Source organism: Hemiscyllium ocellatum, chromosome 14, assembly GCF_020745735.1.
Source record: "Hemiscyllium ocellatum isolate sHemOce1 chromosome 14, sHemOce1.pat.X.cur, whole genome shotgun sequence".
NCBI classification, from domain to species: domain Eukaryota; kingdom Metazoa; phylum Chordata; class Chondrichthyes; order Orectolobiformes; family Hemiscylliidae; genus Hemiscyllium; species Hemiscyllium ocellatum.
In genome coordinates this window covers 19,871,366-19,886,148 of record NC_083414.1, presented here as the reverse complement: position 1 = coordinate 19,886,148, position 14,783 = coordinate 19,871,366, and the positions used below count along the sequence as shown (strand labels likewise).

The window sequence follows — 14,783 nt, the reverse complement described above, 5'->3', positions numbered from 1 at the left end:
ACCTGGTGTTGTGTGATTTTTAACTTTGTACAACCCAGTCCAACACCGGCATCTCCGGTAAAAAGAGATTGAGTAATTTAGAGGCCAATAGTTATTGAGGCAATCAAGTTGGAGTGACATTTAATAGAAATCAGAGGCTAGATCTTTGAAAGAGAGGGGATTAAATCTCTCACATGCGGGACAGAGTTGTAAAAAGTTGTGATTCACTTAAGTCATGGTGGCTTGCTGAGAAATTAGTGGAATCTGTCTTGGCTGTGATTTTCATTTAAAATGCAGTTTGTAGTGTGTTAACTCCACTTTGCCTGGGTAATTCATGTTTACCTCATATTAATACTGGAGGTATGAAGATAAGATAGGTATTTTTGATTGTTGTTTACTGGACTAATCAATGGGATGAATGAATTGTCTGATGAGGAAAGGCTAAACAGACAAGGCCTGTATTCCCTGGAGTTCAGAAGAATAAGAGATGACTTAACTGAAACATATAAAATCCTGAAGGGACATGACTTAGTGGATATCAAAAAGGTGTTTTCTCTTGTCAACCTAAAACTAGGGGTCATAGTTTAAAAATAAGGTTTAAAGCAGAGATGGGAAACATATTTGCATTTCAGAGGGCTATGTGAAATGAATCTTAAAATATTTTTAAGGCAGAGGTAGATAGGTTCTTGATTACCAAAGAGATGTAAGGTTATTGGGGATATACAGCAATAAAGCAAAATCAGATCAGCCATGATCTTATTGACTGGTTGAGCAGGCTCTAACGGCCAAATATACTACTCTTGTACCATGTTTGTATGTTTGTACATTTTGCTTATATTAATGTAGAAATTTGTTTTGTTTTTTGTAACTGTGGAATCATGTGACTTTATTCTCTTTGAATTAACTGGGAATTTCAAACTTTACCCACTTTAGACAAAAGTTACTGGCTCGTAAATGGATCATAACAGATTTGTCAGTCTGGTCTGAGATTGTAACAGAGTTTCAAGTCAAAAAGAAAACAGATACTTCCATTAGACTTAATGAAAGGAAAGAAAAAAGTGGTCTCCTTTCTTTTGCCTAATCAAGTATCTTCATAGAATGAGATGAGGAAATAAGGGTTCCTGTTGAAGGAAAATGAAAACTAGAGGAAGAAATAAAGCAGTATTATGTGGAACTGGAGCTTAGCACTATTGAAATAGTTGTTAGTGGAGAGTGGTATTGGCATAACCATCCAATAGACATTCGTATGTGATCATTCAGTTTATTGAATTGTTGTTTGACAGACTACCACCCCTCTATAGAAGTTGATCAGAAATTTTGCAGTTTCTTTAACTTTACAAATCTGTCAAGAAAATAAATTAAACTAAAAAAACCCTCTAGCTTTAATTTGTGGGCAGAATTATTATTGTGACACAAATATCACATAGCTCTCAATTCCTTTTACAAGCTGCTAATTTTGTTGGGACAGGTCATAATTCTAACAGTTCTGTTACTTTCAGAACAGAGCAAAAAAATCTATTGGATCAAGGACAAGATGGCTGGTGGAAGCTGTCCCGAGGAGAATGGTAAGGTGGAAAGTGTTGTGGAACTACTGCAGGGCTTCCCAAAGCAGTGGGTCAGGGACCACAAGTGGGATCCTGAGTGAAATTTGAGTCCTGGGTCCTGACTCGGTAATAGCCGATGTGGAGCTCCATTCAATTTTCTAATGGCTGTGCTGCCAATGTAACTGGCCCTTTCTATTAAGTTTGTTCTCATCCCATTCTCACACTCTCACTGAGGGGTCATGACAAAATTTTCAAGCCTCCTATGAGGGGTCACAATGAGGAAAAAGTTGGGAAAGTACTGAGCCACTACTTTGCAGGTGTGGCTCCTCTCAAAATTTATTAAAACATCGCACTTTTCCTTCAAAAAATTGACCCACTTTTGTTAATTTCATCAGCCACCCACCAATTGGTCTAGACAGCTTTTAAAAGTACCATAGCTGGTCAGATTCAAATTCACACCATTTTTCAAAAGATCAGAAAATTCATGAGCATATTATGATCTTTATCCATTAATGTTTTTTCAGGTGATGATTTGATCAATACAAGATTTGTACATCTAAATGAACCAGAGTGGGATTGATCGCTTTCTATTGCAGTTTTAATCGGGGGTTAATAGTTGTTAGGAGAAAGTGGGGACTGCAGATGCTGGAGATCAGAGCTTAAAAATGTGTTGCTGGAAAAGCGCAGCAGGTCAGGCAGCATAAAGGAGCAAGGAGAATCGACATTTCGGGCATAAGCCTGAAGAAGGGCTTATGCCCGAAACGTCGATTCTCCTGCTCCTTTGATGTTGGTTAATAGTTGTTGTAATGTATTTAATGTGATTTCTTGCATTATAGTTAAGCCACACCTGAACAAAGCCTCATACTGCCAATAATAATGAGTAAATTAAGAAATCAACTACACATAATCTATTAATTCTTGGATGGATTTAGAGAGTAATAACAGATAAAAAGGATGAATTTCCATCCTAAGCACTGCACAGCAATTTTGATGCATTGTCAAAGCAAAGTCGCATAGAACATGCATTTTAGCCCCTCCACTGAACCAGAATATTTGAAAAAATAACACTGTTATCATAATCATGCACTCATTATAACTGTATGCAAGTCATGTTTGATAGGAGACAGGGTTTTGGATGAGGTAAACAACTACTTTTTAGAAAGTGAGCCAAAGTAATATGCAGCTCTCAAACTTAATGAATAAAATCCTGCTAAGTAATTTTATGGAATCACATGAAAGGGCAGGAATTGAAGCGTTAGAAGAATGGTGATTTACTTCCCTCTGCCTGATTTAGATTTCACAGAATTGGGAATCCCTGTGTATCCATGTCTTAATTAGTTTTCTCTTCTCATTGACCCAGTTCCTGTGAAACAGGATGACCCAGTTCAAATCATGGATGGAATCAGTTTGAAACAGAATTGCAAATCCCATTATACTGAAGCCAAAGGGACAAACAAGAGTTGTGGTGAGAAAAATATTGCTTCAGTATTGTTGTAGCCATATCATCTGTAACTCAAACTGATTCTTAATTTGTACATCACACTGATTCACATTGTATCTGAAATTCACAAGGACTTTTGATGTTCATGTTACGTTTCATTCACATTGCACATTTGCTATATTGATAGGGAGCATGCAATGCTTATAATTCACTGTGAATCACAGACACTCAAATTGTACTCTTAGACTACTTGTGCTTGCATCTGTAACTTCTCACAATACAAACAACTTCTGCACAGTTGCATTGCTTTCATTATAACTACAACTCTCACTGGTTTTGTGTGGTTTGGACATACTCACACATACTCATGCTTTGTATTCTGTGACTGACACTGCCTGTAATTTCCATTATGCATATTGCATTGATATTGCACGGTAGACGTGTATTCTTCTGCTGTCAGAGCATAAGAACATTAGACATAGGAGCAGGAGTAGGCCATTTGGCCCCTCAACACTGCCCTGCAATCAACAGGACATGGCTGAACTACCCCAGGCCTTATTTCCTGTTTGTGCAAGCTCAGCATAGCAATCAATTCTCTGACATCTTGAAAATCTATCTACCTCCTTTTTAAATATTTCTAGTAGTCTACCTTCCCTGACTCTCTGGGATAGAGAATTCCAGACACTTTACTGTCTGGCAGAAGAAATTGCTTTGCATCTCAGTTTTAACCTAGTCTCCCCTTATTCTGTAACTATGTCCTGTAGTCCAAGATTCCCCCACTTTGGAAAGATCTTCTCAACATTTATTGTGTCAAGCACTCACAGAATCTTGTATGTATCTACCACATGAACGATGTTACTATCATTCTCTCACGATATACCTGTATCACCTTCAGGTTACACATCATCTCATTATAATTGTAATTTTCAGGCTGTACATCTGTATTATTTTTGAATTGCATTTTAAAGTGTACATTTTTATATTATTTATTATTTGATATTATTTTCATACTGTTTACCTGGATTATTCTCTCACTGAAACTTTTACATACACTGTACCTGTGTCTTTCACATTTAATCAGTTTTGATAATGGATCAAAATGGAAAGAACTGGAGATACATAAATCAGAAACAGAAGCAGAAATTGCTGGAAAAGCTCAGCAGGTCTGGCTACACCTGTGGAAAGAAATCAGATTTAACGATTTAGGGTCGACTGACCCTTCCCCTTGATATTGGATTAATTTTTTTTTAGTGAGAGATCTACCACAGTAATCTCACAGAATGTCTGCCCACTCTATTGTCTCCACATTTAAATTTGCAGACAATGAATAATGCCTGAAATAGAAACATTTTGCTTTGAAAGGTATTTGTAAGATATTTTAAATGCAACAATATGAAAGAATTTGTAATCTTGCAGTGTCAACTGTATTTCTTAATAACTTCACAATTCAAGTAGCATTTAGACATTCCTTGGAGTAACGCATCGACCTTTATTATCCATCTCTTTGAAACTGAAGGTAAGCTAATTGTGTTATTACCAATCTGCTGACATTTTACTGTTTATACAGAAATTATTTATAGTTTAATAGGGAGATTATTTTATTGTGGATTTGGATCCTATAACTTGCCAGAGCATTTAGACCCAATGCAAATTGATGTGAGATTTAAGAATTTCTTTTAATTGATTCCACAGAGAATCTGGTAACCAAAGAGATTAAATTCCAAAAGCCTCACACGACTGGGTCAGAGCTAAATCTTGATAGAATGAAAACTTGCAAGCGCCTTGTGGAGAAAGCTGTTAAGGTAAAAGCCAAAATTTGGCAACGTTTTAAACTGTTGTTTTGCTCAGAGCTATCCAATGCATTAGCAGGTAAAGTCGGGGTTGTAAGACCTATAGTCAAGGGCCAGCCTTGATGCTAAAACTTCAGTGTTCCATTTGTTACAAATCAAAAAAGGGAAAAGTGAATGCAGAACCATGATTTAACTTGACTCTGGACTGAACTACGTTGCACTCTTAAAAATATTTCTCACATCACTTGTGTTTGACATTGTATGGTATGTAACCAGACTTAAAAATGAGCTTTGAGCTCACTGTATCTTACAAACACATTGTATGCACATTTCTAATTCACTTAACATTCAGTTAATTCTCTTAATTAAACAGCATCGCCAGTCCTGTATAGGCTCTCTATATATTTAAATTTTAACCCATGGAAAAAAGCTCCTGCTATTCTCTGTACAGTACTGTTGGCAAATCAGCAAAACATACAAACATATAAATTAGAAGCAGGAGTTGGTTCCTCAAACCTGCTCCACTATTCAGTAAGATCATGGTTGATCTTATTATTCCACTTCCCACCTGTTCGTGACAACCCTGCACCTCTTTGTTTAACAAATATATATCTAATTCTACCTTAAAAATATTCAAAGGATGTGCTACCACTGCTTTTTGAGAAAGTGCATTCCAAAGATTCACAAAATCTGTGCGACATAATTTCTCTTAATCTTTGCTTTAAATCAGTGACTCCTTTGTTCTAGATTCTCCATAAGAAGAAGTCGCCTTTCAACATTCACCCTGCAAATTACATTTGGACCATAAGACCATAAAACATAGGAGTGGAAGTAAAGCCATTCGGCCCATCTAGTCCACTCCGCCATTTAATCATGGCTGATGGGCATTTCAACTCCACTTACCCGCATTCTCCCCGTAGCCCTTAATTCCTTGTGACATCAAGAATTTATCAATCTCTGCTTTGAAGACATTCAGTGTCCCGGCCTCCACTGCACTCCGCGGCAATGAATTCCACAGGCCCACCACTCTCTGGCTGAAGACACGCTCCAGTGCCAGTATGTCCCTCCTGAGGTGTGGGGCCCAAAACTGGACACCGTACTCCAAATGGGGCCTAACCAGAGCTTTATAAAGTCTCAGTAGCACATCGCTGCTTTATTATTCCAACCCTCTTGAGATAAATGACAATATTGCATTCGCTTTCTTAATCACGGATTCAACCTGGATGTTTACCTTTAGAGAATCTTCGACTAGCACTCCCAGATCCCTTTGTACTTTGGCTTTATGAATTTTCTCAGCGTTTAGAAAGTAGTCCATGCTTGTATTCTTTTTTCCAAAGTGCAAGACCATGCATTTGCTCACACTGAACTTCATCAGCCATTTCCTGGACCACTCTCCCAAATTGTCTAGATTCTTCTGCAGCCTCCCCACTTCCTCAGTACAACCTGCCTGTCCACCTATCTTTGTATCATCGGCAAACTTCGCTAGAATGCCCCCAGTCACTTCATCCAGATCATTAATATATAATATGAACAGCTGCAGCCCCAACATTGAACCCTGTGGGACACCGCTTGTCACTGGCTGCCATTCCAAAAAAGAACCTCTTATCCCAACTCTCTGCCTTCTGTCAGACAGCCAATCCTCAATCCATGCCAGTAGCTCACTTCAAACACCATGGGCCCTCACCTTACTCAGCAGCCTCCCGTGTGGCACCTTATCAACGGCCTTTTGGAAGTCTAGATAGACCACATCCACTGGGTTTCCCTGGTCCAACCCACTTTTCACCTCTTCAATTAATTCTAACAGGTTTGTCAGGCACGACCTCCCCTTACTAAATCCCCTGACTTGTTTTAATCCGACCCTGCTCTTCCAAGAATTTAGAAAACTCATCCTTAAAGATGGATTCTAGAATTTTACCAACAACCGATGTTAGGCAAATTGGCCTATAATTTTCCATCTTTTGAATTGATCCTTTCTTGAAAAATGGAGTTACAACAGCGGTCTTCCAATCATCCAGGACTTTCCCTGACTCCAGTGACTTTTGAAAGATCTCAACCAACGTCTCCACTATTTCCTCAGCCACCACCCTCAGAACTCTAGGATGTAGCCCATCGGGGCCAGGAGATTTGTCAATTTTAAGACCTTTTAGCTTTTCTAGCACTATCTCTTTTGTAATGGCAACCATACTCAACTCAGCCCCCTGACTCCCTTTAACTGTTGGGATATTACTCATGTCTTCCACTGTGAAGACTGACACAAAGTACTTATTAAGTTCTCCAGCTATTTCCTTATCTCCCATCACTAGCTTTCCAGCCTCAATTTTAAGTGGCCTAATGTCTACTTTTGCCTGTTGATTGTTTCTTATGTATTGAAAGAAACTTTTACTATCATTTCTAATATTACTGGCTAGCCTACCTTCATGGTTGATCCTCTCCTTCCTTATTTCTCTCTTTGTTATCCTCTGTTTTCCAATCTTCTGATACAAGCCTAGCCTTTCAAATTTTTCCTCATAAGAGGAATCACCCATTTCAGGTATTACTCTAGTAAAGTTTCTCTGAACGTTTTACAATCCATTTAAATCCTTCTTTACACAAGGAGACTGATCGTGTAAACAGTAGTCCAGATGTGATCTTACCAATGCCTTGTACATGACAATCACAACTTCCATACTTATGTGTACCATCCCTTTTGCAATACACAATCTCAATCTATTACCTTTCCAAATTCCTTGCTGTACCTGCATACTAAACTTTTGCAATTCACGCACAAGGACACCAGGATCCCTCTACATCTCTAGGCACTACAACCTCTCAACATTTGGATAATATGTTTATTTTTGTCATTTTTCCAGCAAAAATCAACAATTTCTCATTTTCCTGCATTTACTTCATTTACCAGATCTTTGTTCACTTAATTAATCTGTCTATATCCCTTTAAACCTTTTTTTATGTCTGCTTCACAACTGACTTTCATATCTATCTTTATGTCATCAGGAAATTTAGCAACCATGCTTGTCATTCAAATCATTTGTATAAAGTGAATTAAGTGGAGGCCCCAGCACTAATCCCTGTGCCATGTCACTGGTTACATCCTGGCAGTTAGAACATTACCTAGTTAAAATTTCTCTGTTTCCTGTTAGCTGTCAATCATCTATCCAAGCCAACCTGTTATCTCCCTACACCATAAGCTTTTATTTTCTGCAATAACCTTTGATGGGGCACTTTATCAAATCTGTAAATCCAAGTATAGTACATAAGTTCCCTTTTACTGACAGCATGATACTTCCTTAAACAACGGCAATAAATTTCTAAAAAAAACATGATTTCCCTTTCATACAACCATATTGGCTCTTCCTGGTTGCCTTGAATTTTTCTAAATGCCATGCTATAACATCTTTGATAATAGTTTCTAACATCTTCCCTATAATTGGCTTGCAGTTAGCTGCTTTCTGGATGTACAGCATGGAAACAGACTCTTTGGTCCAACCCATCCATGCCGATCAGATATCCCAACCCAATCTAGTCCCACCTGCCAGCACCCAGCCCATATCCCTCCAAACCCTTCCTATTCATATACCTATCCAAATGCCTCTTCAATGTTGCAATTGTACCAGCCTCCACCACTTCCTCTGACAGCTCATTCCATACATGTACCACCCTCTGTGTGAAAAAGTTGTCCCTTAGGTCTCTTTTATATCTTTCCCCTCTGACCCTAAACCTATGCCCTCTAGTTCTGCACTCCCAACTCCACAGAAAAGACTTTGTCTATTTACCCTATCCATGCCCCTCATAATTTTGTAAACCTTTATAAGGTCACCCCTCAGCCTCTGACGCTCCAGGGAAAACAGCCCCAGCCTGTTCAGCCTCTCCTTATAGCTCAAATCCTGCAACCCCGGCAACATCCTTGTAAATCTTTTCTGAACACTTTCAAGTTTCACATCTTTCCAATATGAAGGAGATAAAAATTGCACGTAATATTCCAATAGTGGCCTAACCAATGTTTTGTACAGCCGCAACATGACCTCCCAACTTCTGTACTTCATACTCTGACCAATAAAAGAAAGCATACCAAACGCCTTCTTCATTATCCTATCTACCTGCGACTCCACTTTCAAGGAGCTATGAACTGCACCTCAAGGTCTCTTTGTTCAGCAACACTCCCTAAGACCCTATCATTAAGTATATAAGTCCTGCTAAGTTTTGGTTTCCCAAAATGTAGCGCCTTGCGTTTATGTGAATTAAACTCCATCTGCCACTTCTCAGCCCATTGGCCAATCTCGTCAAGATCCTGTTGTAATCTGAGGTATTCCTCTTTGTTGTCCACTACACCTCCAATTTTGATGCCATCTGCAAATTTACTAACTGCACCTCTTATGCTCACATCCAAACCATTTATGTAAATGACAAAATGTAGAGGACCCAGCACTGATCCTTGTGGCACTCCACTGGTCACAGGCCTCCAGTCTGAAAATCAACCCTCCACCACCACTCTCTGTCTTCTACCTTTGAGCCAGTTCTATATCCAAATGACTAGTTCTCCCTGTATTCCATGAGATCCAACCTTGCTAATCAGCCTCCCATGGGGAACCTTGTCAAACGCCCTACTGAAGTCCATATAGATCATATCTACTGCTCAGCCCTCATCAATCCTCTTTGTTACTTCTTCAAAAAAACTCAATCAAGTTTGTGAGACATAATTTCCTAAGCACAAAGCCATGTTGACTATCCCTATTCAGTCTTTGCCTTTTCAAATACATGTACACCCTGTCCCTCAGGATTCCCTCCAACAACTTGTCCACCATCGTCATCAGGCTCGCTGGTATATAGTTCCCTGACTTGTCCTTACCGCCCTTCTTAAACAGTGGCACCACGTTAGCCACCCTCCAGTCTTCCAGCACCTCACCTGTGACTATCAATGATACAAGTAACTCAGCAAGAGGCCCATCAATCACTTCTCTAGCTTCCCACAGAGTTCGAGGGTACACCTGATCAGGTCCTGGGGATTTATCCACCTTTATGCATTTCAAGACATCCAGCACTTCCTCCTCTGTAATATGGACATTTTGCAAGGTGCCACTCTTTATTTCCCTACAGTCTATATCTTCTAAATTCTTTCCCACAGTAAATACTGATGGAAAATACTCATTTAGTATCTCCCCCATTTTCTGTGGCTCCACACAAATGTCGCCTAGCTGATCCTTGAGAGGCCCTATTCTCTCCCTAGTTACCCTTTTGACCTTAATGTATTTGTAAAAACCCTTTGGATTCTCTTAATTCTATTTGCCAAAGCTATCTCATGTCCCCTTTTTGCCCTCCTGATTTCCCTCTTAAGTATACTCCTACTGCCTTTATATTGATCTAAGGATTCACTCGATCTATCCTGTCTATACCTGATATATGCTCTCTTCTTTTTCTTAACCAAACCCTCAATTTCTTTTGTCATCCAGTATTTCCTATGCCTACTAGCATTTTCTTTCACCCTAACAGGAATATACTTTCTCTGGACTCTCGTTATCTCATTTCTGAAGGCTTCCCATTTTCCAGCCGTCACTTTACCTGCGAACATCTGCCCCCAGTCAGCTTTTGAAAGTTCTTGCCTAATACTGTCAAAATTGGCCTTTCTCCAATTTAGAACTTCAACTTTTAGATCTGGTCTATCCTTTTTCATCACTATATTAAATCTAATAGAATTATGGTCGCTGGCCCCAAAGTGCTTCCCCACTGACACCTCAGACACCTGCCCTGCCTTATTTCCCAAGAGTAGGTCAAGTTTTGTACCTTCTCTGGTAGGTACATCCACACACTGAATCAGAAAATTTTCTTGTACACACTTAACAAGTTTGTCTCCATCTAAACCCTTAACACTATGGCAGTCCCAGGCTATGTTTGGAAAGTTAAAATCCCCTACCATAAGGATTCTGGATAATCCAAGATGGAGGATGGGAAAAATTTCTGGCTGTAACAGCTGCTCCTTTTTTTGAGGTATTTTAGGTGTTGGAGATGATTTCCTTGAATTCCAGGAGCAGCAATTACTGTTTTATATGCTGTTGCATTGTTTTGGAACTTTGGGGAACAAAAAGTCAAAACAACAACAGTTTTAAAAGGGAGAAGAACAGACAAAGGAAGCACATGGTGAGGATAGAGCAGGAGAGACAGAGAGAGAGAGAGACAACCTGCACAGTTACTGCTTTTGCTGTTTTTGAATTCATGTATCGCTGGACATCGGAGTGCGTCTGGGAAAATTAAGAAATGAGTTCCCTCTGACTGTTTGGGGGTCTATAATACAATCCCAATAAGGTGATCATCCCTTTCTTATTTCTCAGTTCCACCCAAATAACTTGCCTGGATGTATTTCCGGGGAATATTCTCCCTCAGCACAGCTGTAATGCTATCCCTTATCAAGAACGCCACTCCCCCTCCTCTCTTGCCTCCCTTTCTATCCTTCCTGTAGCATTTGTATCCTGAAACATTAAGCTGCCAGTCTGCCCATCCCTGAGCCATGTTTCTGTAATTGCTATGATATCCTAGTCCCATGTTCTTAACCATGCCCTGAATTCATCTGCCTTCGCTGTTAGGCCCCTTGCATTGAAATACATGCAGTTTAATTTATTAGTCCTACCTTGTCCCTGCCTGCCCTGAATGTTTGACTCGTTTCTGTTCTCAACTGGACCAGCCTCAGATTGACCTCTTTCCTCACTATCACCCTGGGTCCCACCCCCCCCCCCCGCCATGCCCCCACCTTACTAGTTTAAATCCCCCTGAGCAGCTCTAGCTAATTTCCCTGCCAGTATGTTAGTCCCCTGCCAATTTAGGTGCAAACCGTCCTTCTTGTACAGGTCACTTCTACTCCAAAAGAGATTCCAATGCTACAAAAATGTGAATCCTTCTCCCATACACCAGCTCCTCAGCCATGCATTCATCTGTACTATCCTCCTATTCCCGCCCTCACTAGCTCGTAGCACTGGGAGTAATCCAGATATTACTACTCTCGAGGACCTCATTTTTAAATTTCTGCCTAACTCTCTGTAATCTCCCTTCAGAATCTCAACCTTTTCCCTTCCTATGTTGTTAGTTCCAATGTGGCTCCTCTCCCCTGTGAAAACATTCTGCACCCTTTCTGAGACATCCTTGATCCTGGCACCAGGGAGGCAACACACCATTCTGTTTTTTCACTGCTGGCCACAGAAACATCTGTCTGTACCTCTGACTAGAGAATCCCCTAACACAATTGATGTCTTGGAACCTGACGTACCCCTCGTTGCATTAGAGCCAGTCTCAATACCAGAAACTTGGCTGTTCCATCACCCCCTACATTTTCTAAAACAGAATGCCTGTTTGAAATGGGTATCGCCACAAAAGACTCCTCTCTTACCTTTCCGGGAGTTAACCCATCTATGTGACTGTATCTGAGACTTTCCCCCTTTCCTATAACTGCCATCCATCACATGCTACAGCTGTTGCAAATTCCTCATTGCTTCGAACTGTCTCTCCAACCGATCCATTTGATCTGATAAGATTTGCATCCAACAGCATTTATGGCAGATATAATCCGCAGTAACCCTTAAACTCTCTTCAAACTCCCACATCTGACAAGAAGCACATATCACTCTACTAACGGCCATTTTTGCTCCTTCACAATCTGCAGACCCAACAAATAACACCATCTTATTCCTCTACAGACACTGCCCCAGGTTAAATTAATAGTTATGGCTTATATTTTAAGTTTAATCATGAGACATATCTCCAAAAACATATAATCAATAAAGGACCCACTCTACTCACTACTGCAGACTTTCTGTAGGCCACCTAAAACAATTAACTTATCTGATTCTGCGCTGTGAACTTCTCCCAACAGTTCCTTTAAGATCAGTTGTGAATTTCACTATTTGTTAAATTTCCCATATACACTCCGATGTCCAGCGATACATGAATTCAAACAGCAAAGTTTCTTTCAGTTTCTTTCTTTCTCTCTCTCTCTCCTTCATTGACTTCACTATTCTTAGATTGTGCTCATGATTCTGGACTCCTTCGTCATCGGGAACATTTGATATGTTTGGTCCTGTTAGAATTAGATTAGATTACTTACACTGCAGAAACAGGCCCTTCGGCCCAACAAGTCCATACCAGAGCAACCCACCCAGACCCATTCCCCTACATTTACCCTTTCACCTAACACTACGGGCAATTTAACATGGTCAATTCACCTGCACATTTTTGGACTGTGGGAGGAAACCAAAGCACACAGAGGAAACCCACAGAGACACAGGGAGAATGTGCAAACTCCACATAGACAGTTGCCTGAGGTGGGAATTGAACCTGGGTCTCTGGCGCTGTGAGGCAGCAGTGCTAACCACTGAGCCACTATGCCGCCCAAACTATGTAGGTTTTTCTGACACCACCCCTTTTATTCCTCTAAACTCTGTGAATATAGTCCTCATTTATCCAGTCCCTCTGCAAACACCAATCTTGCCACTCCAGGAATCAGTCAAGTAAGTCTTGGTGGCACTCTCTCTGTAGCCAGAACATCCATCATCAGATAAGAAGACCAAGATTGACACTGTACTCCAGATGTGGTCTCACCAAGGCTATCAATTGTAGCAAGACATCCCTGCATTCAACCCCTCTCACTGAAGGCTAAGATACCATTCATCGTCGTCATTGCCTGTTGTACCTGCATGCTTACTTTCAGCAACTGGTGTACAAGGACATTCAGAAGTAATATGTCTTCCTGCTTTTGCTGTCAAAGTGGATAACCTCATTGTTATCTACATTATACTTCATCTGCCATGTATTTGCCACTCACACAACTTGTCAAATATGCAATCCCTAGTTCCTACAGGCAATAAAACTTCCCCTTCATTTGTTATGAAATGATATCAAAATTGCAACCTTTCTCCAAAAGCGCAATATGTTAGTGAGGAATGATTCACACTGGTTTCGTGGGTGGCTGGGTATTGTGGAGTCTGTGCAGATTCTCCTTTCTGCTCTATCATAGATTCAAAAAAACTTGACACTGAAACTGTGAAACAAAAATAGAAATTATATTTTTCTGTCAGCTCTGAAATACTTAATATAATTGAAGATAAATCTATTGAAAAACGACTGTAGAATAGTCAGAAATGATTGGCATAATAAAACATCACTATAGAATGACATGCATAATGAAACTGTGAAAATCACTGCGCTGCACAGAGGAAATATTTGTTCATTTGTTTGGACAAGTTATGCTCTGCAATGAGACATGTTATGAGCTAGCATTGTTTTCTGTTTTAAAAAGTGAATTAAAAGTATATTTTCAGTAAGTAGTAAGTAATTGATAAACATTCTCATGACTTAGCTAAAAAAGATATTTACCATCTACGGTCCATATCCACTAATCCGACAAAGTCTACGCAACAGAGGGTGGTTAGAGAAGAAGGTGCCTAAACCCCCAAGGAGCCCTCCGAAAAAGGAAAAGATAATCAATGGGGAAAATGACATGGATGATGGCGTTGGCGATTCTGATGGTTGCGATTTTGATGGTAAGTAGGAATTTATCACAAAGCTGGAGGAAATTGTCCAATGATGTTACAACAATCACACAGACATGACTTGCAGTGTGGTTCCTTTAATCTAATACAAATTTCACCACAGGTTTCTATGCAGCATCCTACAGATAAAATATTGTAATTACAAGAAGATCCACACATTGTGCCATATTGGGAGAAAGTGAGGACTGCAGATGCTGGAGATCAGAGCTGAAAAATGTGTTGCTGGAAAAGCGCAGCAGATCAGGCAGCATCCAAGGAGCTGGAGAATCGACTTTTCGGGCATAAGTCCTTCTTCAGGAATGAGGAATGTGTGCCAAGCAGGCTGAGATAAAAGGTAGGGAGGAGGGATTTGGGGGAGGGGTGTTGGGAATGCAATAGGTGGAAGGAGGTTAAGGTGAGGGTGATAGGCCAGAGAGGGGGTGGCAGCGGACAGGTCGGGAAGAAGATTGCAGGTCAAGAAGGCGGTGCTGAGTCTGAGGGTTGGGACTGAGATAAGGTGGGG

At 40.2% G+C, this 14,783-nt stretch overlaps 1 protein-coding gene across 1 annotated transcript in view; it reads left to right on the top strand.

The window, feature by feature from the left end:
• Positions 1-1,502: 1,502 nt before the first annotated feature.
• Positions 1,503-14,783, top strand: part of LOC132822460 (tubulin tyrosine ligase 3-like) — a 60,751-nt gene continuing 47,470 nt past the window's right edge. The window contains exons 1-4 of the mRNA XM_060835839.1: positions 1,503-1,544; positions 2,884-2,988; positions 4,657-4,766; positions 14,089-14,272. Coding sequence (XP_060691822.1) covers positions 1,514-1,544; positions 2,884-2,988; positions 4,657-4,766; positions 14,089-14,272 — 430 coding nt within the window. The 5' untranslated portion in view covers positions 1,503-1,513. The remainder of the gene's footprint in view (positions 1,545-2,883; positions 2,989-4,656; positions 4,767-14,088; positions 14,273-14,783) is intronic.